General features: G+C 39.0%; 1 protein-coding gene across 2 annotated transcripts in view; it reads left to right on the forward strand.

Moving 5' to 3' along the window:
• Positions 1-1,523: 1,523 nt before the first annotated feature.
• UVSSA (UV stimulated scaffold protein A) overlaps positions 1,524-27,876 on the forward strand; it is a 61,000-nt gene continuing 34,647 nt past the window's right edge. For both annotated transcript variants that reach the window (XM_082482904.1, XM_082482905.1), the window contains exons 1-6: positions 1,524-1,869; positions 2,182-2,512; positions 6,756-6,876; positions 8,059-8,493; positions 9,710-9,819; positions 10,448-10,576. In XM_082482904.1, the coding sequence (XP_082339030.1) occupies positions 1,772-1,869; positions 2,182-2,512; positions 6,756-6,876; positions 8,059-8,493; positions 9,710-9,819; positions 10,448-10,576 (1,224 nt within the window). In that variant the 5' untranslated portion in view covers positions 1,524-1,771. The remainder of the gene's footprint in view (positions 1,870-2,181; positions 2,513-6,755; positions 6,877-8,058; positions 8,494-9,709; positions 9,820-10,447; positions 10,577-27,876) is intronic.

The following is a 27,876-nucleotide window of genomic DNA, read 5'->3' on the forward strand; positions in this document are numbered from 1 at the left end:
AAATCTTTTAACCTCTCTCTTACCATAGGTGACCCTAAGGGGAGCAGGACGCATGCCAGGGACATGCCGTTAGAGCACAGCTGTGTGCCAAATAAAGTGCTAGATGCTTTCCTGAGCAGCGGAAAAGACAAGGGACTACTTTGGTTAACCCCATTACCTGACTGCAGCAGAATATGTACTGTGCTTCAAGGGTAAGACCCAAGTAAGTAACACCCCCTTGCTATGTTCAGTTCCTTGGCTTCTCTTACTGCTGTGATCCTTCATCAACCTCTCTCCATATGCTGACAGGTTACCTACAGCATTTGTCAAGCGCTCTGAGGTTCTCAAGTGGAAGGTATCGTATAAACACAGTTATGGTCTAATACTCCCCTTGAAAGTCCTGACAACTGGGGTCTATTCACCATTGTGTTTCCTTCCAGTTTTTTATATGTAAAAGTACCATTTTGCTAGGGCTACACAGTAGCAATCCTCTCATCCCTGCACTATTCTAAAGCCAACATAATTTCCAAGTGCTGCAAAGAGGGGGAACCTTTCCCAAAGAGACAATCCACAGTTTACACCACTGGAAGCCAAATGTCACAAAGCGCTTGGAAAAAATACTATAGTTTTGGTGAGGGAGTACTGGACTGTACTTCCTTGCTCCTTCCCCCATATCCTCGCATCTGCAACCTACAGATCCACGACAAGAAGCTCAAATTGTGTTCCACATGGTGTATAGAGAGCCCATGTGAGAAGCTATTGTGGAAGACTCCATAGACCCTCTAGGCTCTGGATAGCAGCACCTACTGAAGAAAATTCACTTTCCGATGCAGAATTGAGGGCCTGGTTCCCCGCCGTCCTCCGCTCTATTGGCTTCTTAGATAGAGCGGGCTGTGGGCGGAGGGAAGAAGCGGGAGGCTGAAGGCTGGGCTCCCCTCACAGCTCTGAGGAAGCACCGCCGTAAGGCGTGAAGGCCGGGGGGCTCCGCTCCTGACCGGTCACCACCTTCAACCAGAGGTGAGATTCTCCGAGGGTCAGCGCCGCGGCCAGGCCTTGCGTGCCCGCCATGCCCTCAGCGCCCCACCTCCGCACCCACAGCTCACGGCGCCTCCACCATCTCCACAGCCCCGCAGCCTGCCCTGACCTGGCCCCTCCCCAGGCCTGTGCTCAGCCCTCCAGACCAGGCCGTGGCCTCGTCTTCTGTCAAAACCGCCTTTTTTGAGCGATTCTCTGGAAATATCCTGAGTAGGTTCCTACTCCCAGGGCGCTGCATGGTGGGCGGCTGTTGCTCCCCGCCGGGCCTCATGGAGGCCGCTCGCCTCCCCGGGCAGGTGCAGCCGTGCCCGTGGGCTCAGCCCTTGCGCCCCCTGCGGTCAACAAGGGGTTAACACCCTCCCCACCCCCAGGAGAGGCGCGGTCCCTTTAAGGCCTCCCCCGCCTTCCTCTAGTCGCGCTTCCGCTTGTGTGACGTCACATGGACGTCACCGCGCGGAAGCTGGGGAGGGGAGGGCGAGTCTGCGGGCGCGTAAAGCGATAGCGGAGGCGGGGCGGTGGTAGGCGCCGGGGGAGGGGGGTGAGGAAGGTACCACCCGCCGCGGGGCGGAGGGTGAGCGGAGGTGGCAGCCCCCGAGCACGGGCGGGGCTCCCCCTGAGGGGCGGGCAATGGCGCCGCGGAGGCCGGAGAGCGGCCCGGCCCGGAGCGGGGTCCCGGTTCCCTGACAGGGCTCCCCGGGCCTGAGGGAGCTCGGCGGGGTTGTTGTGCCGTCAGCTCGGCCTCTCGCCGGCGGCAGAGATGGACCAGCGCCTCGCCGAGCTGGTGGAGGAGCTCACCACCTCGGGGGAGCCGCGGCTGGAGCCGGGCAGGATGAAGGAGCTGAAGAAAATCTGCAAGTACGGCCCGGCCGGAGCCGCCCGGCCCGACCCGAGGCGGTGTGGGGCGGGGTGGAAGCCGGGCCTCGCTGCCTCCCCCAGAAAGCGACGCTTGTCCCCGGGCCGGCCCGCCGTGGGGGCTGCCCCATAGGGCCGTCCTGCGGCCTGCTGCCCGAGCTGGGGGGGCAGCTTGCTGCCAGCTGGTTTACAACAGTTTTTAGTTCACATTTAACATTTTTTAAAAGTTGTAGGTTTATGTGTTAAACCCCCTTTTAAAATGACTCGCCCTCCTTTCCCCCTCTCTTCCCCCCCCCCCCTTTTCTCCGTTCTCAGGTCTTCAGACGAACACATCAGCCATGCCTATCACCTGCTGATGACACGGCTTAACGAGGAGCACGCCGAGATGCGCTTCTCAGCTTTCCAGATCGTGCAGGAGTTGTTCACCCGATCACATCAATTCAGGACGCTAGTTATTTCCAATTTCCAAGAGTTCTTGGAGCTGACGGTGGGGATAGACCATGAGCAGCCTCTTCCCCCGCCCAGAGAGGTGGCACAGAAACTGAGGAAGGCAGCCATTAAGTCAGTGCAAGACTGGCATGAGAAATATGGAGAGGCCTACAAGAAGCTTTCTCTGGGATACCACTTCTTAAAGCAGAATAAGAAGGTACTCTGCATTTTTCCTTCTGTGTGTGTTTTCAGCTGATGATCTCAAGATGTTTAAAGCAAGGAAACCAATAAATATAAAAAGAAAGCTGTTGGAAGTGACCTTGTCTTTAGGAGACATCCTGTTGACCACAATCTTTGAAAGACAAATCCCAAACTCTTTTTTCATCTTGCAGTATTGTAAAATTTCAAAAACTCCGGGCTTGTACTGAGAGTGGGACTCAACTAGCCTTTTCTCAGGGTGCAAAAAGTTGTTCACCTGTAGGCTTTCACCCACTGGTTCCTACCCAAAGCCCTGAAGTCTGGCATTTTTAGAAGGGAATTAATGGTTATGCCTTAAACTGAGGATAACTGGGTACTAAGTCTTTCTATGCCAGTTTAAACTAGCCTGATTTCTGTACTGAGCTGTCCAGTTCTAGCTTCCTTTCACTATGCAACAGAGACAGTGAGTGTAGGTGCTAGCTCCTCTCAGCTGCAGTGTTAGTTTGTAGGTCAAGAAGTTTTATTAAAGAGAAATGTCTTGTATGTAAACACTTGCTTTTAGCTCTCCAGTCTAGGCTTCAAGTTACGATGCTTTGAACATTCTTCTCCTTTAGTATCTCTTCAGGGGTGCAAACACATTTGGAGCACTGTTCTAGCATTCACACTGCAATGTTACTCTCAGGCTTTTAATAAATATTGATTCTCTTCAGAAAGACAAATGTTCAGTGTTCCTAACAGTAGATCAAAAACCTTTGTGATACGTGATGTATTTCTGTTGTTCTGGTTCCATACTAAGCTAATAGTGTACTCTATCAGTGTATTTGTTGTACTGTGTTCTTTTTCTATACAATTTTTGGTGTCTGGTTGCAAAAAGCGATTGTCTTTGAATCTTACCTTACTGTTTTCTTTAATAAAGACGAAAACAAACAAACAAACAACCTAAGTGAAAGTGACAAGGAGAAATGCAAGACTGAGACGAGGGGGCTTTAAGACATAATACAGTTTCACTAAATTGAACATGCAGGTGTACAACAAGTCTGCTGAAGTTTGGCATGTCTATCTGCTCCTGTGGTTTAAGGCTGCTCCCCATATGCAAATGGTGATCACCCAGTTGTATATTTGGGATACTAAGCTACCCAGCAAGGTTGGCTGTACTATGCTGTAGAGCAGCTGAGTTTAAGTACTTCTAGAAACATTAGTACTAATAGAAGCAATCTTATATAGTTTGATAACTCTCGTACTTAAAGGGTTGAGATAAGCCAGCTGACCTAACTGGCCTTTTGCCAGTTTAATACCTGGAAGTGTGAGAAACAGCCAAAAGACTTGAGGAGGCATTTGTGCTTTCTAGTAGTAAAGTACACCTGCTGTTCTGTGTTACAGGTTTGGTATGGTAGTATAGGGGAACTTGAGAGGAGTGTATGGTTTATTGTTGTTGAGTTTTATTTATTTATCACCAAAATCACCTTATAAACAGTTGGTCAACTGCTGTCCTTTTAGGGTGTAAACCTGGAGAACTACCCACCATTTTAGTGTTAGTAGGTCTGTATTAGTAGGTAGCAAGTATGTACCTATATAACTGTTTGACTTTGAGAACAAATTTCAGTATATCTGAAAAGAATTGTTTTCAAACTCCTGTCTCAAAGTTTAAAAAAAAAAAGAAGGGCGAGGGGGAGAGATTTCAAATATTTCCAAATATTTGCGTATTTGGGCAACTGAGTCACATTATAATATCTTTTCATTTGAGGAATGCATGGGTGGAATTACAGAGTGAACTGCAATTGTGAACACGATTTTGAGCAGCTCAGTATAGAATATCTTACTGTTGTACTGCAGTGTTTTCCCAAAAGTTGCAGTAGTTGTCTAGGCCCACTACTTACACCCTTTAAATCAAGAACAATTGTTTGTACCTCCTCACATCCAGTTCCAAAGTTACAGACCAATGCTAAAAGGCTTTGTATAGCCTGCACTCATACAGAGGCAGAACAACAACTCTGGTCTCAGTCTGTATCACCTAAATGAGGTTGGATGGGTTCTCACCAAGTTTGTGAGTTAGTGGTGACCTCAGGTAGCAAGTGAGACATGTCCTGAGTTATTCTGAGCTTGTGAGGCTTCTGTAACAGGCCAGCGTGCCCTGTTCTGTGCAACTCGGTTTTGTGCATGCTGTAGACTTGATTAGTGATAGATATCTAGTATGTGAGGTGTGCTCTTGTTATCAATGGTAAACCATGATGATTTGGTAGATGTTGTAAGAGGGCACCTGGACAAGTGCCAAAGCATGAAACAACGCAGTGGAGCAGCGCGTGGTTGGTCCTTTTGGGACAGAGAAGGGGAAAGAATGGGCAAATTGACTCCACTGTAGGTATTCTGGTATGCAGGAGAAGTTGTGTTTTAGGAAACTGGTACCTATTTCTTGTTTTCTGTGTAAATCCAGTCTGACTGCCCAGAAACAGTAGCTGTAGTTCCTGGGTTCTGTTATCTTTGTTCCATTTTTGTGGGCGATGTTGCTCTTTGGAAAGATCTATTTTTCCTGCTACTGTGTGGAGAGCTATGCAAACTTGGTAGAAAAATTAGATCCAGAAGATCAAAAAAGCTCACCCTGATGATCCAAGTGCTGCTTTAGGTTGTGAAACTAACTCTTTTCCCTACTTTCCCTCTGCCCTCCCATTCCCCAATAAAAAAAGTAGGTTGGTAATTGTGCCTTTCTTCCTAAACTGATGGAGACTCTCCATGCCAGTTTCTATGAAAACTGAAGTATCCTTTTGCTTCTAAAGGCTTTTATATAAAAACAATTTGCCTTTAAAGTGTTTGCATAAATAATACTTGTAAAAACCTTAAAGCTTATTGCACACTGTAGGGGTTATTCAGCAGGAGGAACATTTAATTTAGCATGTGATTAAGCCCAAGTTCAAGCATTTGTTTTTAACTTCCATAGTGTTTAATGGAGTTACCTACTTGCTTAATGCTGAACAAATATTCAAATGTTTCAGTAAGTTTGAGATGAGACACCAACAAAATTCTTGGATTGTGTAAAAAATAAGCAAATTTCGGTTGTAGGATGTACTTGGGTTTCTTGATCTGTGGCTATTAAGTTCATGTACCTGTTACAGGACAGATCTTCTGGGATTAAATAGAAAGTGAGACTTATTTGTCCTGTGTAGAGTGATCTCAATGTTGCCTGGACCTGTACCTCATAAGTGAGATTCAACTTCACTGTTTTCAGTGACTCCAGAATGTTGGTGTAGGATGTCAGTATCTGGGAACCACTACTGTATGTTGACAAGCTTGATCATCTAGCATTGGCAGTAACAACAAACATTCAATAGGTGCTTGTAACACAGACATAACACCAGAGAGTCTGTGGACTTTATTAGCAGCAAAGTATGGGCTTGCTCAGCACTCAAGGTAATCAGTATTAAAGTTAATGGAAGTTATGTGGTGGCAATCAAAAGGAAGTACTGTGTTTTCCTTTTTCGAAGAGGTTTCCTTATGTAATAACATAATCAAGATTCCTTTCCTTAAAATAGAAGTGAAAAATATTTACATTCTCAAGCCCTTCTAAGAAGAAACTAAAAAAAAAACCCAACATTTCAAATATTTTAAGAAACAGCATTTTTAATATATATATAAACAGTGTCTATATTTTAGTCATAAGAAGGTAAAGTGAGACTGAATGATAACTTCTCTCAGTCCCCAAATCCAACAAATGTAATTGTAAAATGCAAAATTTGGTCTTTTAAAATGAATTTGAATGTCTTCTCTTCTAGTTTCCTTGCTTACAAAGTTCCTCAATGAGTGACATGTATACTTCTGATAATAGTGCTTACAAATTTTCCTAAGTTTCCTTTACTAATAGTGGACCTAGTGTGACGTTTTCACGTAATTTGAATTACTTACCCTGTGTAGTCTCTTCCTGCCCATTTCCCCTAACCCCATGTCTCCAAAGCTGTGATAGAGGTCTCCCAAAGCCTAGTTTATTCGTGCAATTTAGATGTGGAAATCAGTGTTTTGTTTTTCTACTTTATGATTCTTTTCTGAAAGCCATTGATTCTCAGCAGTCCCTTATTAGTAGAAGTAAAAACTCCCTTCAGAATTACTGTAGTTATTGATTCTAGGAGGAGAAGAGATAAAAGGAAGTACTGCTGAGCTTTTGGCTGATAGCTGATGTTAGAGGTTTTTTCACCACAGATAACAATCTTAAGAAATGGATTTTCTATATATTTCTTACAAGGAATGTTACACTTTTTTCTTTGTTTCCTACTTAGGTGGATTTTCAAGATGTGCATGCGAGAACTGAGGCTGAAAGGAAGAGGGAAGAGGAGAAGCGAAAGCGATTGGATAATATTTATAAAGAGAAAGCCAAAAGAGCTGAAAAAGAAATGGAAGGTGAGTTGCTTTGGTTCTTTGAGCATTGGGGTTTTTTTATTCATTTTTAAAGCAACCTTTTTTAAGGTTATCTAAAACAAATTCTAAGAGAATAGCTATCCAAATAATAGCTCACGACAGAGGGCGGGAATAGTACATTTGTTAGAGCTAGACCCTCTGTCTTTCTCACCTAAAGAATATCAGGGGAAACAAGTGACAGTCCTGTGAGCTCAGGAGGTATGAAGAGATTAAAAAAAAATAAATTATCAAATAAAGGTCTGGTCTGTAATTCAGTAAAGTATGCATGCATAACCTCAAGCAAGCATATCACGAGACTTTTTGGAGCTAGTGGCTTAACTTCTGTGTCCGTGATTAGGCACAGACTTCTCAATACCTTGTGGACTGATGACCTTCCTTAAGTTGTATATGCAGTCATCATGTTCCAGAAGTAGAGGCAATGGTCTGCACAGGAATCCTGGATGCAGTGCAGGATATCTATGAAAAGTATCGCACTGCTGCTAAAAAATGTGTCTAACCGGAGGCTGAATCTCTAAGCAATATGTACATAGCAAACATATTTCTGTAATACGAAAGAAGAACAGAGATAGTATGTATATTATGTTGCAGTTACAAAGGATTATTTAATTAAATTACTTCAGTATATGCAATGCATCCAATTGCGTCTCCATTTATTCTGCATGCTGGAAATGTTTTCATGCGTGAGGGTGGAATTTTAAAGAGATTTAACCTTCTTAAAGTCACTTCTATTTGTAGCATCTTTTTGAGCAATAGCATATATTCATGGCTATACCTACAGGCAACTATAACATTTGTGGCTGTAGAATGAATACCTACCAATGACACTAAGAATATCCTCACTGAACCTGGTTCTCCTTCAAATTCTATGAAGTACTTGTGTCCTCTTTCATTGTGAAATTTTGGAGAGGATAGGGAAAGGAGGAACTCTGATTTTAAATTCTGTGCTCAGGAAATTCAATATTTCCTGCTTAAGAAAAGTATTGTCACTTTTATAAGGACATTTTCTGCAGCAAAGAGAGATCCATATAGTAAATTATCACTGATTACTGGATAAGTGGATTACCCTTTTGGCAATCATATTTGTTTTGTAAATCTGTGTCTGCTCTGGACACATTAGCATTTTACAGTATTTAACAATATTCTAAAACAACTGTGTCTTAATAGAAATGTCTCAAGAGATTGCCGACGCACTGACAGAAATGGAAAACTGTTTCCAGCTTCTGATGCCAGATCCTTTCAACTTCACTGTGAATGACGTGGAAATGGAACCCAACAAACAACTGTCTGCTAATGAGGATAGATGTGCATCCCCCTTATCCTCCCAGATGGAACTGAACCAGTCCTATATTGGATGTGTGGATGATGAACAGCCATGCTGCAGCAAGGACATTCTTTCTGTTTCTCCGTGCGTTACAACTGATAAAAACAAAGAGTTAGATGAGAAACAGGAGAAGCCTAAGCAAAAAGAATCAGATGGAGACACATGCTCAGAAGTTCAGTCTGGTGTCCCTGCTCTCAATGATGATGATTACCAGACTTTTGTTAGGAACCATGGGCTTATTTCACATAAGTATACTCTCGACCTTGAAATCTCCACAGGTACCTGGAAAACTTTTTCACAGAGAGCTGGAAGCACCCTTTTTCTGAAGTGCTTTGTAGTTGTGGGTGGTGGTTTTTTTTTTTCTGTGCCTTAATCGCTGGAGTTCCTGGACACCATTTTGATTTGGGATTCCTGGACACCACTTTGATTGCTTGTGGAGTTCTTTTCTATTTCTGGTTCATCTAGGAACCATTCGTAGGTTTGGGTGTCCCTGTGTGTGATTAACAGATTTTTATTAATTACCTTCTAAGACTGAACTTTTGTATTAGTTGTTGAAACCACATTACAGCACTTCATAGCACCTATAATAAGATGAGGTTCCTGTGTTAAAAAAAAAAAAAAAATCTGTGTACCACATATAATTTTCTTTCTCATACACTCCACTGCTCACCTCTTTCTTTCTCTTGACATCTGGGGTATAAGCTGCTAATTTAAAAATCTTACAATTGAGTGTTTCTTAACTTTCTTAACTTTTTTTTTTCCTTGCTACTGACAACTTGTAAGAAGTAGTAAGTAGTTTTGCTAGGAAGTCTTAAGGATTATAATTATACCTTTTTTATATAACTCTGCTAATGTGAGTTACCTCTAGAAAAATTACGGCAGTTTGTGTTTTGGTAAGTGAAGTCTCTTACAAATACTGTTCTGATGGCATTTCATGTGCAAACAGCCAGTAAGGCAGGTATGTACTTCTGTGCTTGCAGACAACAGAATTGGAAATGTATCTGTGGGGCTTATGAATGCCTAATGGGTGAAAAGTATCATTTTTACTTGGATAGTGGCATACTTGGCTTCTTTGACAATCAAATCCCTATTGCTACTGGGGGGGGGGGGGGAGGTATTTTATATTGAATATGCAGAAACTGGTACAATAAGGCCCAGTTCATTTGAATTTAGGACAAGATGTAATGTAAATAGTAAGACTGCACTTGTCTGTGGTTTATTTGGCAATTCCTTAGTAGTGATGGCTTAACAACTCTTTCGGTCATCTCTGGACTGAAACCTTTTCATCTTTTCCTCTGATTTTTTGAATGTGTGGATAATTGTAGAATAATTAATACTGAAGAGAGAAGCATTCTGATGTTTGTAACTTTCCCTGAAGTGATCAAATATTTTAGAAAGATTCATGTCTACTTCTTCCGCTAGCCTTCTTTAGCTCCTGTAGTGAAGATACTATAAACATTGTGCACTAACTCTTTTTTCCCCTGTTTTGAGCAGATATAAAAGTGCACGAGAATGAAGATAATACTGCCATAATAAACAATGTCATGGATGCTCACAAACTCCTCAGAAATAAGTTCTGGCCTTCTGTGCAGTCCTGGATTCAGGTAGGATAAAGAGATGATTTTTTTCATTTTTTTAAATAAAAAGGTAGAGAAGAAATGGGGTACATAAATCTTGAGGGATCATGAGCAAAAAGGAAATTAAGGTTGAAGAAACATTGGTATAAATAGAAAAGATTTCTAGTCCAGTAGTGGTGGACAAAAGGAGACTACAGGAGCTACATAACTTGTTTGATGGCTCTTAGCATTAGGTATGCTACCTACAGTTGTACTTTTTTTTTTTTTTTTTTTTTAAGAATAGAGTAAAATGGGACTTATTCATAAAGGGTTAAGGTAAAACACACTTGTTTTTGTCAGACATGTCTGTATCAGAAAAACAATATGGCCTTTCTGACAATTGATATTACTGCTCAGGAGCCTAATGCATGGAATTTGGCCTGTGGGACACTCTCAGGAGATGTTTATACCAGCTGTTCATTCTTTGTTTGTCTTTAGTAGTTGCTATTAGCTTTTATATTCTAGATAGGAAAAGATGTGGCCTCACTGATTGTTACTTATAAAATAATGGAATTTGTGACAATGTTGTTTCATTAATTCTGAAGGAAAACTGAAAATGTTTTGTGACTCAGATGTCTAGAAAAAAGAATAAGAATGTTGATTTCTTGCTTTGCAGTTATTTACCAGAGCAGGAATAAATGATGATCGGCTAAGAAGTGCCATTGATCTCAAGAATAAATTGGAGACTGCTATGAAGAAATACAAGGAAATGAACATTTCCTTTAAAGCAAGAAAAAGAAAAGTGGTGAGTTTCTTAAAATTCTGTTATACTAGAGGGGACCATTAGTAATGCTTAGCTTGTATACAAAAAATGAACTTTCTCTTAAGACTTAATCTGGGAAACTTTTCAACACAAGTTTTATTGAAAAGTATGATAATTCAGCTGGTTGTAGCTTCACTCAAGGAAAGTGCACTAAACACCTGTGTAGTATGCCGGGGCCTGATTATTAGACAAAACCATGTAAGGCAGCACTGTTGTTGTTTAGGATAGAGAAGTGGTTAAGTTCATATTTTATTTGCTCTTAGTTTCTTCATGTGTAACACTATGTCCTCAGCTTCTTTTGTGCATATTTCTGAGTAAACACTGTATTTATTACTCCTGATCTTTTGTGACTTGCCAAACTGTGCTAGTGTCTCACAATTCAGGAAAGTAGTGTCTGCTTTGGAGCCTTTACTCTGTCTAGTGAGCATGTAATATGATTGAGGATATCTTAAGAGAATTAGTTGTTATATAAAGCTTTAAAATGTGAAAATATTTCACAAAGATTAGCTACTTATGACAGTTTTTGTGAAATAGGTAGAACTTGTTAATAAACAGAAGCTGAAAGATCAAATACTTTTTTCGGATCCAAAAATGAATCTATGGCTTTTTTATGCAGCTAAAAAGCAGAGCTGCATAATACTTATTTCCATTGGCTGCGATCAAACAAAATTACTGTATAGCTTGACATAAAAATAAGTGGTTTGAGTCAGGGTCCAGAGAGGAATCTGGTTTATGACTAGATTGTAAGAACTTGATCTGGACACTATATCTTAGGCTAAATTGTGGTAGCCTTGTTTAGCCATGACTGAATCTTGTAAACTTTGCTTTCATTGTGCAAATGAAACTTTATCAAGATTAATCTGGTTCATCATCTTAATACCTACTGATGTAGCACACCAGTCAAAAATGCCAACTCTGGATGAAAAGTACTGAAAGACTGTCTTGTCAGAGGGTTTTTTTTCTCCAGTGAAATATGTGTGCTACCTTTATGCAACCAGCTATGAAGGAATCCAGACATCTGCTGTCATTCCTGCCATTTGCTTGACAGGACTTCATTTGCTGCACCTCTGCATGGAATATTGGTTGCTATATTTCTTGCAAGATATAAAGGACATTCAAGCTTTGATTTTCGTGTGTGTGTGTGTTTAAAGTGGTATTGTTACCACTTCGGGAGATTGATCAATGCTATCTATATAAGGTTTGAAAGCTAATAAATTCCATTGTTAGAAGGAGAAAAAAAAAAGTAAAATACATAGCAGTGCTCACAAAGAATATGTTCAAAGTGAAGCAGTGCAGATTGAGGTATTAACTTAAGCATCAGAAGCAATACATAATTATTCCTAGGGGTTTTCTCCAGTAAAAGATACCCAAATTTAGTGTTAGTGCCGAGTTACTTTAAATTTATAACCTCAACATAGGTAGCTTTGTACTGCAGAAGAAAACAGTATAAATTATGTTTTAGTTGCATGTCAAATGACTTTGTTGAAACATAAAAACACAGTGAAATGAGTGTCTGATAGAAGAAAATAAACAGAATCTCTTAGACTGTGATTATTAAATCCCCATCTGCCAAATATTTACATGTCAGCATATGAGATGCTACACACAGCTCCTCTTTAATTCAGCATTGCTACTTGTGTTATGTATTGTTGCTCCTGTCTGTAGGTCTGCATGTTAAAGGAGCTAGAGTTCCTGCCATGCCAAAGTCTTGCTATCCTCTCTATCTTTAGATCCAAGGGAAGAAGTACTGATAGTCTGTCCTTCAAAGCACTGGCTCACAGCCATCCTGTCCCGACAGACCTCAGTGTATTGTGGATGTTATTTGTTAGCACGTGGAGTCAGTGAGTGCTGTACCTGTTCATATGTAGAGATGAGCACACCTAGAAATGAAGGGGAGCATTTAGTAAGCGCAGAGAGAGAGAGTAAATAAAGTGACTGAGTGCGGAGGGTGCCGTGTAAATTGTCTAGCTTGTAGTTGATCTGTGACATCTCTACATTTGGATATGATAGCACTTTTCCTGGCAGCTAGTGACTGCAATCTGAGGTACATATATTGTTAGCTGGAGAACATAAAGGTGAATTGTTTGTGTACTTGCTCATTTCAAGTGTAATTATGATCCTGCACCACAGGCAAGCCTTACCTTCAGGCAGAAAGTAGTTTTATTTTATCAGCAAATATAAACCAGAATGATAGGGACTTGGAAACTTGGCTGGGGACTTTGGTTTGCCTAGTCTTCTCAGACTTTCTGGTTTTTCTTTGTGCTCACTCTCTGTGCTTCTGCGGTCTCTGGTTTCCCCACTCTTCACCTGTTCTGTTCTGTTCTGTGCTTTCCTTCTGTTCTGTCCAATGAGGGGGAGGAAAGGCTTTACTCACCCTCAAATGGAAATCAAGAAAGTTGATACAGGTAAAGTTTTAGTGAGAGATTGTACAGTGAAACTGGAAGAGACCCGTTACTATAAACTCTACTATACCTTTCGATGCTGTAGAGATTTAAATTGCCACTTAAAAGAAGGAAGGTCCTAGACTCCCTTACCGTTGCCACATACTGTTAGTACTGTTGTTAGCTGAGCAGTTACACTTGCGCATAGGTGAGATGAAAGTAAGGCATGTATAATTGTGGTAATTCTTGATGCTCTGGTTCAATATGAATATACCAGCAATGTAGCTGGATATAAATGATATTGAGAGGAAGAAGCTGGTGGTTACCTGGCCTGTCTTGACAGACATTTGGTGCATGAAGGTGTGTGCTTTTGGCAATCCTCACTGTTATCTCCATGCTTACCATTGTTTCTCGCTTCATTTTCTGGATCGTGGAACATGTGTCTGCAAGGCAGAATCCTTAGGCAATTAAAGCGTGTTAGAAAATTAGCACAAATTATTTTCTCTGAAGTTTTTTTGCCTTATCTTTACTGAAAAATGTAAAAGCCTTGCTGCTTTGCAAAGTACAGGAGACTTCGGTTTACAGAAATTCTCTTATACAAAGTTACTGGAAGGAAAGCACAGAACTTTATGCAGTGAAACACTTTGACTTAAAATGGTTTATAGTGACATGAGATATAACTACCTCTTTCTTTCCTCCTCCATGATAGTGAAGAACTCAAACCATCAGAAAACCTTAATTAAAAGGAATGCCATCATTTTTATGTGACACTTAAACCCTGCCAACACAAGTAGGCTATGGCACCTTTCTACACTTAACTCTCAGGAGCTGTGGGAGGAGAGGGAAAAGAACAACAAAGGTTATCCTTTGGCTTTCTACAAACAAATCCCTTGCAGCAGATTTTATAAACATTAATGCATCCCAGCTGCCCAGACCTGTGTTGGTCAAAGGCAAATGAGTTTTTGTGTGCTTATAGAAATTAAGTTCATTGTAGTTAAATATTTGTTTGAGGTGTGAATCGGGTGTCAGTTTCTGAGAGGAAATGTATTTTGGAGTGTAAACAAGAGTTTTGAAATCCATTTTTCTGTGAATCTGAGTTTTAGCTGAATCTAGGAAAGGAGGGCAGAAGCTGTAAAAAGGCTTTTATTTCTTGGTACCTGGATGCTTGGACAAATCCCCTTTTCTCTGATTGCCTGCTCAGGATAATTTCAGTGCCCAGTAGAGGGAGTGCACACTGCATGCTCAACGTTTTTCTCTTTATCCAAAGCCAGCCATCATCTCAGTCTGTGTTTTCAGGTAAACTTACTACAACAGCAATACACCAGAAACAGTTTGAGTTAATTCTTGACTCTATTTGGATGAATTATTGTAGAAGTACAATTGTAATTATTGGCTGAGATTGGTGTTTAAGTAGAAATTCCTGTTTCCAGAGGTTTCATTCTTTTGTAGGAATAACTTACTTATGGCTAAAATGTTCTCTTAAAATATTTTTTACTGGTTGGAAATAATTTCATTTGTTAATGTGTCCTTCCTTTTCTTAAAATACTAGATTTTATTTTTTTATTGTTTAATGTATGATTTGCAGCAGATTAGATGCAAATGATCTTGCAGTTTTGAAAGTTGTGAGAGGACAAGTGTGTACTGTATTTTAAATCATGCACACTACCTTTCATTTACATCATTTCCGTAAAAGATTATCCATCAGGATAATATTTGAAGTCCTCACACTGTTAATAGAAATGTAGCTCATTAGCTATGTTTTGTACACTGAGAGTATATTTATCTCTTATGAATTCCCAAAGGTAATTACATAAAAGGTTTACTACTCAGGCTGGTTAAAACTTGGGCAGATATAAGCTAGTAGGCAATATGATGTGAGAAACATCCCTCTCATTTGTCTGTCAGCAGAGTGATCGTTTAACAGGCCTATTACACCTTGAATTTTTAATTTCAAGTTATATTAACAACCAGGGATATATAGTTTTTCATTAACTGTCTTCATTACTTTTTGTTTCACCTTTCCTTATCTTCTGTCAAATCTAAGCGTGCGCTTGGATCTTGATTTATTCGTGTACTTAATTTTATCCATGTGAAACATCTGGTTAAATTCAATAATGCCGTTAATAATTAGATTTGGAGAAGGCTGTCCTTGTGTTGTCCAGAACCTGATCTGATCCCCAAATCTTACTGCAATACAAGTCAGATTTTTTTTCTGAAAGAATAATGTCAGAAAATTGTTACAAATTATATTTACAGGTTAAATATTTGCTGGTCATAATTTAGTCTTAAAATATTTTAATACATAAAAAGATCAACATTTTAATATGTAATGAATTAAGCCAAGAACACTACCAATTACTTGGCTGCAAGACTATTGCCGATTCCGTTTCTGTATCTTCAGCTACAGCTTGGCATTTTATCAATGCTAATGAGTTATTTCTACCTAATCATTTTGTAGCTTTATAATCAGCTCTTTTTTAAGTCTGTCTTTTAGTTAAGTTAGTGCCTGCTTTAAAAAATAAAAGTCACACTTGAGTTTTAGATCAAAAGCAAAGGCTGTATTATTTTCTCTTTCTGCTGCTTTCTGTAGCCATAGAGAATCCAGTCCAGCTGACTGCTTTCTGCAACAGCTTCTTGTAGTCACATCCTCCTTTTTTTCCCCTCTTTTCTTCATTTTAGAAAAGTTGTTTCTGGGGGGTGAGTAATTGTCCTTAGTGATCCCTCACCATGCCTGAACCCAGATCTGCTAATACATACTCAGACCAAGGAGCAGGAGAGATGTCTTTGTAAAACAAGTCTTTTCCCCAGGTGATGCTTTTAAATTGCACACAAACAAAAACCCTAATTCTTAACAAAGTTGCACTTTGAAAACCAGAACCATTTAATGTTGAGATTTGAATAGTAACTTGATATTGATTGTTAATGTTTTCTAAAACTTAAGAGAAAAATATGAATATTTGATAATTAAATCAGCATTACACCTAATGATGTCTTTTATGGGATTGTATATGCCATTAGCATGTAATGTGTTCAGAATAAATAAAGTTTAATAATGTTTGTATGGTCAAAGTAGTAGCCCAGGCAACATTTTATTTATAATTATTATTTTATAATATTTATTTTGTCTAGCTAATATTTCTCAAAAATGCCAGGTCAACCATAACTGTAAAAGTAAACACAAAATATTAAATAAGTCATACAGATGCTTATGCTTCCTCTTCCCTCCTCCCCCATGTTAACCATCATATGATAATTATTTCTGTCCGTGAAATGTCTCATCATAATAGCTTTTCAGCTAAAAGAGCTTTTCAGGTTTTTTAAGTCTTATCAGGATGTAGGACTGATATAAAACACAACATTGTAAAATTAACCCTGAAAACAGTACTCTCATGTTAAAGCATCTAATCAGCTGGTGTGATGTTTTGGGGTGATTGTTTTCTTTTTTTAGGGCTGAATGTTGCTGTGGTATATTTTATGCTTTGCACTGGCTATGCAGCCTGCTGCTGTTACAAAGTTATTAAAAATATCTTGTTATGCAGATCTAGCCATGAATTCTTAAAGTTGTCACTGTGACGACCTCTGATCCCTATCTGATTCGCAGGTCGCACAATGCAATTTGGAGCTCTTCTAATAGAGTGTAAAATAAAGTAGGATGTCTCTATCATCAAGTTAACCCTTATGTTAAGTATTTAAGTTTTTCAGGCCGAAGGGTCATCTCCCTTGATTCATCTATGAATACTGAGTAGTGTGTACTCTTTAGGTAGTAGGTATAAATTTTCTTCCTTTTTTTTATCCATCCTACCTTACAATGGGAAACAGTATATTGAAGTGAATTGAATATATTTGTCAGGTTCATAAAGGTACATTGCTAAATGTGTATTTATAAAAATGGAAAGGGAAGAAAATTTTCAGGCTTGAAACACATACTAAAGCATTTACATTTAGTTAATGCAGTAATATCAAGGTAAATATATTCACATCTAATGATATCTTTGTGCCTGAAATCCATGTCGTGATTTAGGCCAAAATCCACTACCTGAGGGACCCCAGATGGGACCGACAGATGCTCCCCTCTACCCCTCTTCAAAGAGGGAGGCAGAGGAGGAAAAAGAGACTTATGAGTTTAGAAGGAACTAAACTACTTTAATGAAATATTAATAATAAAATAAAAAGAAATAATGAAAAATATACAAAACTGTATCAAGCTCCTGAGATGACAGTCACGTCACTGGCTGGCACTGGGGCAGTCCCAGGCTGGACTCAGTGACAGACAGGAACTGGATTCCGGTTCTGGATTCAGGATCGGGGTCACAGGCAGACGAACAGAGTCCTCTTCAGATGTCGGCCATTGAAGGAAGAGAGCCGACCCTTTGATCCCTCAGCTTTTATACTGAGCATGAGGCAGATGGGATGGAATACCCTGTTGGTCAGTTCTGGGTCACCTGTCCTGTCCGCTCCTCCCCGCAGGTGGGACCCCACTATGCTTTTCCGCTTCTGACCCTCCAACGGGGCAAATAACATAGTTGGTTGGCCTTGGGGGTTATAGCAATAAGTAGCAAGAGCCTCTCTGCATCCCATGCCTGGGCATCACCTATAAACAATTGGTCTTATCACTCTGAGAGAGTGAACACTGTCTGCACAATATGCAGTTAATTTCAGTAGTTAGAAGAGGCCCAGCTAAGAAGCGAAGTTACTGAACAAAATTGGTTCTGTTTTGCCTCAAACCAGGACATTCCACCCTTATTCCGTACCATTTGCATCTTGCTCAGATTACTATTACTTTTATCTATCAAATCTACACACACATATATATAATATGGATACATGTAGATCTCTCATCTATGATTTATGTTTATATACAAAAGTTTAAGTCCATTTAGTTCATGATTGCAGGATCTCATCTCAGGGCAGGAAAGATGGTTCGTGCCCATGGGTAGCATGTTCATCTTGAAGAGCTTGCTGGACGCCACTTGATGAAGCTAGCTCAGGTTTCATCACCACTGTATTACTCTGAAAAACACTTATTGAACACTGTTAGTATTGTGTATTGATCAGCATCATACTGCTCAGGATTGAGTATTCTCACCAAGGGTTAAATTCCCTTGAGGTATGCATTGAACTTCTCCATCCTTCAACATCACCCACCAAGTACATCCAGGTCCTTGGGCAAAAACAGTCTCCCGAATGGGTTTGCTTTTGCCTGAAGCAGGAAAAACCCAAACGGTTTTCCCTAACAAATTCCTTTCATGCACCACAGGGACTTTATCCCCTTCTACAGTATGTAAAAGGTCTGATTGAGCAGGACCAGCTTGATTTATGGGTCCCCTGGTGTTAACTAACCAGGTGGCTTGCTCTAAATGCTTGTCCCAATTTTTAAAGGTTCCACCTCCTATAGCTTTTAGGGTGGTTTATAAGAGTCCATTGTATCGCTCAATCTTCCCAGAAGCTGGTGCGTGATAGGGGATATGATATATCCACTCTATGCCATGTTCTTTTGCCCAATTACTTAAAACATTATTTTTAAAATGAGTCCTATTGTCTAACTCAATTCTTTCTGGAGTGCCATGTTGCCACAAGACTTGCTTCTCAAGGCCCAGGATGGTATTCTGGGCAGTGGCATGAGGTATGGCATAGGTTTCCAACCCTCCGGTGCTTGCTTCCACCATTGTAAGCACATAGCGCTTACCCTTGCGAGTTTGAGGGAGTGTGATGTAATCAATTTGCCAAGCTTCCCCATACTTATATTTCAGCCATCGTCCCCCATACCACAAAGGCTTTAACCGTTTAGCTTGCTTGATTTCAGCACATGTTTCACAGTCGTGGGTAACCTGCGCAATAGCGTCCATGGTTAAATCCACCCCTCGGTCACGGGCCCGTTTATACGTTGCATCCCTTCCTTGATGACCGGAAGTGTCATGGGCCCACCGAGCTAAGAATAGTTCACCTTTATGTTCTCAGTCCAAGTCCAGGACAATCCACAGTCAGGAATATATGTAAGGTTATGCGTGTCTTGCACAGGATATTATGGTGACTTGTTGCCTGTAATAAATTAGGTTTATTTAATTGAGGTGTGTATTTATCTGTTAAAAATACAGCATCTGGAATAACTTTTAACAAATGTGTAGTTCGGATGTATTCATAAACATTGATCGCTGAAGTAAACTGCAATGTAGTTACTTATTTTACAGTATACGTGCGTACAGACTATATCATGAGACAGGAACATATGGTGGTGGATACAAAGTTTTAGTAGCATGAGTTTGATCTGGTCGAAGTGATAGGTCGTAATCCATCAAATGCAGTAGGACTTTTTTGCACAAATGCATGCTAATGGGAATTTTGTTGTATCACATTTTAGATGGAAATCACATTTCCTAAAATTTCATAAAGAAAATTACTAGTAATGAGAATTTTTTCTCCCCCTCAGCTCCAAAATTTAGCTTTTATCATGTAAAGGCCTTTGAAATGTAAAGAAATTAAATAATTGAAAATATTTCAAAGGGTCATAGGAATACTGTTTGTCTCTCATAGATAACTTGGGCTAGCTGAAAAGTGCTGGAAAACCTAAAGACTTCTCTGTGGAGGGGGAAAGAAAGAGGTATTTTTGGTTGACCTTTGGGTTATCAGACCATAAAACAACTTTTTGCTCCAGAAATGGACCTCACTACACTCTTAAACAATGGCTTTAAACAATTTCATCTGGACTGGTGTGCAGCAAACACCATGTAGAGGAAAATGCTTAGTTCAGAAAGAAGGGAGCGGTAGTTCAGGTATAGTGGCTGTTCAGCGTAACGCTTGTAACCTTAATAGTGGCTATATGACAGCTGCTTTCTTCTTGAGTAACAAGAATTAGGGTTTTCTCTCTGCTTTTGGGAATGGGAAACATTTTGGGAACTCTGCTCTGGGTACGTTCCTAGCTGAGCGTGGACTCATTTCACATCACTTGGCTTGTAGCTTTGCTGGTTGCATCACACCTCAGTCTTTGAACCTGCAAATCTTTCCTTTTATGTTAAGATAAATTGGAAACTTGAGTAGGCACTTTATGGAGTTTCCTTACTCATAGTTATCCACAAGTTAAGAAGAAACCAAGTTTGGTTTTCAAGGCACAGGTAATTTGTGCAACACTATTTTATGCTGGCCTCTTCTTTTGTTAAAAATATTTAATCCATTCTACAATTCCTGAAACATCAAAAACTAAATTCTAGCAGGTATTTCTTAGTGCATTAGGTAGTTACCAAATCTACTTCTTAGCGGGCAGGTTTTGTGTACAGGTTGCTGTTGTACCGCTTGTGGGACCTGAACAGGGAAGCAGCTTATACATTTAGGTAGTTATTTTATGGTTGGCCTAAAGATGATCTAAACACGAGCAGCAAATAAAAGGGATAGTCCTATCTTTATTTCCTTCCCTGATGATTCTCAGTGCCTCCCTTGTACCAGTGACAGAGCTCCTATAGCAGCAGGGACCTGAACTGGCTGGAACCTAATCCAGAGAAGATTTCTGTACAGAAGATATCTGAGCATTAAGCTCAGATAGTGAGACTGTCCCTTTCAGTAACTGAATAAACTCAGGTAATGCAGATCCAATTATAAAGGTCAGTCTTTGCTTTAATCAGAGGACTCAAATTGATGGAGTGATTATGATTAGCTTATCTCCCAATGTGAATTAAAAACTGGATGAAAAAAACATACCAGGTACTACTATTAAAATGTATTCTTTTTTACTGTGTAATAAGATGCAGTGCCTGAAGTATGTACAGTAACTGCATGGAAGAAGTACATTCCTATACTTCTAAAAGTAAGATGTAATATTTACTGTTGTATAAATACTACACCAAGACATTTAAGGGACTAACACTACAGTCACTTTTGATAATACAAATTAAATATAGGTATCAAATGTAGGTGGTCAGCATAAATTTTGTAGGATTCAATTTTTTTCTTTTCATATTGGGGAACTTTTATTAGTTTTAATAATGAAGGGTAGCAGACTTCTGTTTTAGCTGCCTGGGATGCATGGAAAGGAAAGGCATTGTTAGACTTGGAGATCTTTGGTAGTTTAAATTAAAACTGCTACACCTCCCCTGAATGTGGTATTTATTTTATGAAAAATTTGGATTATGCAGGAGAGCTTTGCCTTTTTAATATACTTTCTTAAGGCTTAAGAATACTTATGCAACCAAGTACTGCTGATTTTGGTGGATGGTAAGAGCCCAAGAAGTGAGGTATGAAAATACATCTGAGGATATATCTTGAGTGGTTACTGCTAAAGAAGTACTAAACTTGCCTTGCAATATCTTGCCAAGATAATAATTTGGTTAAATGCACCAATTTTCCAGACTACCTTTATTTGCTGTCTTCTGTGAAACTGTAAATGCACGTGATAGTCCATTAGATATATTGGACATATTAATTTCTTCTGAACAATGATTCATTAAGATCCAAGGTTTTTTGAACTGTCTTGTGCCTTAAGAACAATTGGTCCGTTTGAGTACATTTTTGCTGCTTTTTATTAAAATCCTTTCCAAGCTTATCTGGGACCTTGGGCCTGCTAAGGTCCAGAGATGCAGTAGCTAGTAACGCAGTGATACAAGTTTTGGGCTACACGCCTCACCACTGACGACTTTCTAATGCAAAGGTCCAAGCTCTGTGTATCACTGGGTGGGATGGAGAGGGCTTTGGCACGAGTCTTGAGTAAGCCTTATGCTTGCATTTCCAGGACTGCGACAGTACTCCAAGACTCTGGCTAGTGTACGTTGCTTTAAGGAAAAACTGGTTCATTGGGTGGTTTATATTGCTAAAGCAATTTGGATCAAGGTACGCTGGTTCGCCAGCATTGTACTTAGGCTAACTGTTGGGCTGGAACCCTTTAAGCATTTTTACTAACTTCTGGAAATTATGAAATAGTGTGAAAAGTGCATTCCTAAAAAGTCAGACCAGCCAAGTAGCCTATGTTCTGTTGAGCAACTACAAAGAGAATGAACAGTGATACTTTTACTGCTAAGCATAAAATGTGATTTGTCTGGACCACATATCTAATTTGCAGTCATCTGGGTTTGAATTTATGCTCAAATCACAGAGGAAGGGGAGGGAGTGTGTGTGGGAGGTTCCTATAAATATAGCTCTTTTAGTAGTTTATGTTTTCCTTGTGTTTGCACACAAGAAAACTCAAGCACGGTTCTGAAATCTGTCAAAATGCCAGCTTTTATTTCCTTTTCACCCTGTGTTGGATAATCTAAAAGGATGGAAAAGGAGGAACTTGTAAAAGTCCTTACATGTAAGATACACTGACTATTCAGTTTCTATTATTGGCACTGAAGAAATTATTTTTACCCAGTCAGTGTTTGCTTACATAGAGTATCCCCAAATTTCATTTAAGATGACTGAAGCGTGTTTTGTGTTGCAGTTGAAGAGAAAAATGTATTTGCTTAAGGTTGCCCCTTTAACTAGGTTCTATGTCGATAAATATTCTGGTTTCCTAACCAAAATCTTCTGCCTCTAGAAAAATATTTAGTTGGCTTTGAGTAGATGCACATGAGATATTGGCATGGTGGAATAATTTGCAAGATCTTCCAGTGAGGGTATTAGCATATAAATAGCAGATGCAATGACGACCATCACAGCTGAGTACATTTAATTTTTAGTTTATAAGATAGAATGGGTTTTTAAATGCATAGCCATCAAGCCTGCTGAAAGACAAATGAAGTTTAGAGTTCACTTGTCTGAGGATGCCTTACATCATTTTTTTTTTTTAAAAAGGGAAACAGACACACATAAAACTGAACAAAAGTGATTTCTTCGGTGAAAAGTAATTGAGATTGCAAACCAAGTTAATTAGACCATGCAAAATTTATTTAATGGTCCCAGCTGTAGTTTGCGAGGGGTGTTTTAGTAAGGAGATATGATTTCATGTGCTATTTTTTCTCTTCCTTCTTTTTCTGAAATAATTAGTAAACGCTGTACATCTAGTCCTATAAACTGATTGCATTGTATATTTCAGTCATTTTATTGCTTGCTTTAATTATGATTGCAGAGGCTCAGGTTTTTAAATCCTCTTAACGGAATGTAGCAATCAATTTGTATAAAACTGGGAAAAGGACCAAAGGCTTTTCTTTACATCTTTCCAAGTGTTTGGTGGGTGGAGTGTTCTGTTCATTTATTACTGGTTGGGATGGATGAGCAAGGCGTTTAACTGGAGCTGCGGTTGCACTAAGCTACACTAACAGCTGGAGGCTCTTGGAGTGTTGACTCAAAAGTGTAACATACTAGCATCCAATATTTGTTTTCAGTATTTTTAAGAAGATGGAGATTGATAAGGAAACATGTTTTTTCAAGTTTTTTTAATGAGTTAGGGAGCAAATGGTTTGATTGCACTCATCTAGCTGGAAAAGTCATCACTATTTAAAGTTTTTAATGAAAATCAGGAAAATTGAGGAGCTTTTGTTCTGATTATAATGAAAATGACGCATGTATATTTTCTGTCCTTTTTTTTAATAACTGTATTCTCATGGGCAAATAAATTCAGCCCAAGAATCTGGGAATTGTCTAGCTAAATCCTGTTTCCTCTCACAGTGAGATATCTAGTCAGGAATACTACCACGTTAAAAAAGCCCAACACATAGTTTTGCCATGCATGATTCATTTATTTATTTATTCATAAATAAGAGCAGATTAACACTGAGCAGAAAAACTTCTTTTCTCTGTGCAACTTGAACAGTAGTGGTGGTGCAAGTAGCCTCTGATGTCTGGGAATCTGGTCTCCCTTCAGCTGGATCATCCTCTAGTGACACAGAGAAGGTAGTTGAGCCTTCGTCTCTGATAAGACTGCCAAACTGTGTTAGTGACTTCCCTCGCGTCAGCTGATAATTAGAATAAATTTGAGAACAGAACCTTTTTTCCCACGTTCTTTGACAAGTTATTGAGAAACAAGCAGTTGCATGACTACTTTAGAGATATTTAATTCTGTACACTACCAGAAAAGCTTTACATTGTAGTATTTATCACTTGAGTTTAAATTTTACTTCCCTTCGGATATGGCATACTAGAAATGGCATATTGCTTGTTTTTATCACAGTCTCATTTTTCTTGTTTGCAAGTACCTAACCACTCATTCCTAAAGGGCTATAATTTACTAATTCTGCCACTCAAAATGTTGTCTTGGATATTTATTTCATCTGATTTAATTGTGGATTGTTGATTTTAAACTTTTTCAGTCAATTAAAAAAATTAATCTGTAGTGGAAAAGTAGATAATAGGTGGCTGAACTTTCATACTGCATCTGTAGAGCTTGCTTTGGAGCTTTCTTCATATTTGAAAAGTGGAATTAAAACAAAAGATACTTTCCCGACTAATAATGTTGCCCATGAGCTCCTACTTTGTGTAGGAAGGGAATGGGAAGAAACAGCATAAATGGAAAGGTTCTAATGAAGTACCACTGGAATAAAGTAATTTGAGATATAACTACGTACTACTACTGTGCAACTTTTTGAATTTCCACCAGCGATGACTTTAATATTTTAAAGTAGAAAGATAACTTATTTATCTTGTTAAAGATTATATCAAAATAAAGACTTTATGTCTGCTTGAAGGGAAAAGGGGTCTTAATTCCTTATAGTTAGCTAAACAGTTAAATTTTTTTTTACAGGAAATCTAAATTTAATAGAAGACCCCAGGGAAATTCAAGGGTGTGAACAATAAGCATAATATTTTATGAAAATGACCCCCATATTTAAAATCTGGCATTATATGTTATGCATTGTAGCACCAAGTCCACATCTACCTTTTAGAAAATTAAAACACATAAATTCTGTTTAGTGTTTGATATGCGCTGCACTAGCTGAAAGCCATAATGCCCCTAAAACCTTGGGTTGCTTTTCACCTTTCATAAATTCCTGGGTAGATTCTATACAAAAAATAATTTTCAGCTCCGTGGCTCATTGTTATTCAAACTTGATTGATCGTCGTCATTTACTCAGTGAGGAAGTTAAGTGCTCCTGTCATTTCCGAAGAGTATAATTGGGACGTTTCACAGGTCAGCGGTAGTGACAGGTTTCCCTTTTGATTAGTGTTAGACTGATAACAAAAATTACAGTTTCCTATGATTAATGTTTTCTATAGTACTTGAATGCACAGTTCATGGATTGTACCTAAACAAAGTGAATTTGCATCTGATTATGCCTTTTCTCTGTCAGGCTTTTCACGTGCTTTAAAGTTTTAGACCATGCAGGTAATACAGCAAAGTTACTTCTAATGCAGTTTTCAAGTTGAGGATTAGTGAAGCCCGCTGAATTTTAGTATATTAACGTACAGAGAGCTACGTGCCTCCCACCAGCGTGTGAACACATTAGGAGAAATTTCGGTTAAAGATAGTACTCTTCTGAATTCTTTCTAGTCCTCTCAGATATGTTGTGCCCGTGAGTGCTTGTATTATACCCACGGATACTTTGGGTATAATTTGGCGATTTAAGTTAATTGATCACTCTGAACTGAGTTTTCTTTCTCTTAATAGTTTGACATTGTTTCTCAGTTCCTTAAACCTGTTGCTGTTTATTTTGCTTACAGACAACTTATGAGTAAAAACTGCAGAAATACACTGAATTTGCTTTCCCTGTTTTATAATATGAAAGTTAGTCAGCTTTTACATTATGGCACAAAGCTGTAGACTAAGATCATCCATGGCAAGTTTTAGCTTGGTGAAATCTTTTTTTAATAGCTAAATGAGAAATGAAACCTCAGTATGGAAAATAAGATGTTGCCCTGCTTCTAGGTGGAGAAGTAGGAGTGGGTGTTATTTCCTAATTCAATTACATTGCCCCTAACAAATAAAAGGGGGATGACACCACCAGGAGAATTTTGGAAACAAAACATAAGCAAACTAACTTCTCTTCAATCTCTAGCCATCTTCTATTGTGCAGAGTGCAAAACCTGATTATGTTTTTCTTTCTAAAGGACATCGGGAAGGTCCTCCTAAAAGTTGCAGTTTAACACAGACGTGCTTCTTTCATGTCTAGTGCCTTTGTGAGTTTGTGATTAGTGGTAGAATATTGGACCCTTTCTTTGCATTAGAACTCTATTTTTGTTTCTGCTGCAGAGATCACGTTCAGCGTGCATCTGTCTTGGCCATGCCAGGTAGGGCCTGCATTGCTTCTTTCTTTTAGATGAGGAAGAATGATTGTAGTGAGAAACAAAAAGTAAACTAGCGTGCAGGGTCCACCAGCGTAGCCTGAAGGTTGGCAACTCTCAAAGTAGTGATAATTGGACTGAAAAGACTACGTTGTGGTTGTTACCTATCTTTGGCAGCAGGGTACTTTCAAGCATGATTATGCTGAGACTTTATTTAAAAATGAGGACTAATTAGGTGTTCTCTGGTAAGAATGAAGTAGTAAATCTACTCTATTCTTCAGGACAGTAAATCTTTTCTCTTTTTTTTTACTGGAACTGCAGCTTTTTAAACAAAGGGAAGAATCGTATTTCTAACTTGCATCATTCATTCATTATATCATAGAATCATAGAATCATAGAATGGTTTAGGTTGGAAAGGACCTTAAAGACAATTAATATTCTTTAAGAGAAATGAGTTCAGTCCAGCTTACAAGTAATACTGACCAAAAAGAAATGCTGATTTTTTTTTTTAATTTATTATTTCTTTTAAATTTTCAACTACATTCAGTAAACCAAGATTGGTTTCTAGGTTTTTTTGGCTTCAGAGTATATGTATGATTTAAAGGAACTCAGCTGTGCAGCTGTGACATGAGATTAGAGTAGTGAATTAAATTGGGAAAATTCTGCTGCAGGCAAAACCTGCAGTATCCTCCTGTGCTTGCAACAATGAGTAGTTGATATGAATATCAGGTGCAGTAAGAGAAGTGAAGAACACGGCTGAAAATAGTAAAAATTGTGCCATTCCTTATCTCTTGCTTTGGTTTGCTGCAGTGAAGTTTTAAAAAGCGATAGCCTGTGGTAAGGCTGGTTTTAGTGGATACCCCTTATTATTTCCTAGACTTGTAAAAGTGCATGGCAAACGTACAATAATGTGCTAATTATGTTGTTAAGAATTAGGTGGCTCCCAAGGTGGGCAAAGGAAATAAAGCATAAAACCTCCATCATTGCTGCCTTTTTAGGGTAGTTGGCATTTGCTATTTTAAAGTTCTAATAGTACAGGCCATGTCTGAGGTGGCACAGATTCTTTTAGCTTATGTGTAGTAAAGAAGAAAAATTCATTTTCAGGTGCGGAACAAGCTTAGGAAAAATAAAAAAAAAAACATAGAGACTTGCTGGCACATATAAAGTAGTAGCTAGCTGAAATGATACATAGGAAGCCACTTCTGTGAATTAATTACCCTGGTTAGTTGGTAGGAACTCCATTTTTATTTTTCAGCTAGTCATAGCTATGCAATTTCAGACTGCAGTATAGACCAAGTGCACATTTTAAAAATCCCATTTTGTTGGTCTTGACCATAGTAATGTGTGCAGTCTAATGGTATGGATGTACCGAATTAGTTAAGCAAAGAATGTATCAAATTATTTTTAATGGTGCTGTGAAGAAACACAGTGAAACATTGTAGTATACAGATCTGAATATTCTTACTTTGGTCACTATTAGCTTGCCAGTCCATCAGCTTCCCTTCCTGTTTGCCTGCTTTGGTTTTGAGCTCTTAAACAATTTTTGATACTATTTAATGTGCCACAGACTATTTGGGTGCAGCTAAATGAGTAAAATCAAACAAAGGAGAAGAGATAAGGCTATAATTTGCTCATTAAGTCGAAATCTTGGTGTTATTTTAAGATTTTTTTTGGCCTTATTTTATAGCTTCACACTTTCTCAGACTTCACCAACTGTGTGTGTTCTAATGGATAAAAGGGGCTTTAAAGAAACCCTTAGGATAGAGTATGGCTTTAGAGATA

Source organism: Vanellus vanellus (assembly GCF_965231255.1).
Source record: "Vanellus vanellus genome assembly, chromosome: 4".
Lineage (NCBI taxonomy): Eukaryota > Metazoa > Chordata > Aves > Charadriiformes > Charadriidae > Vanellus > Vanellus vanellus.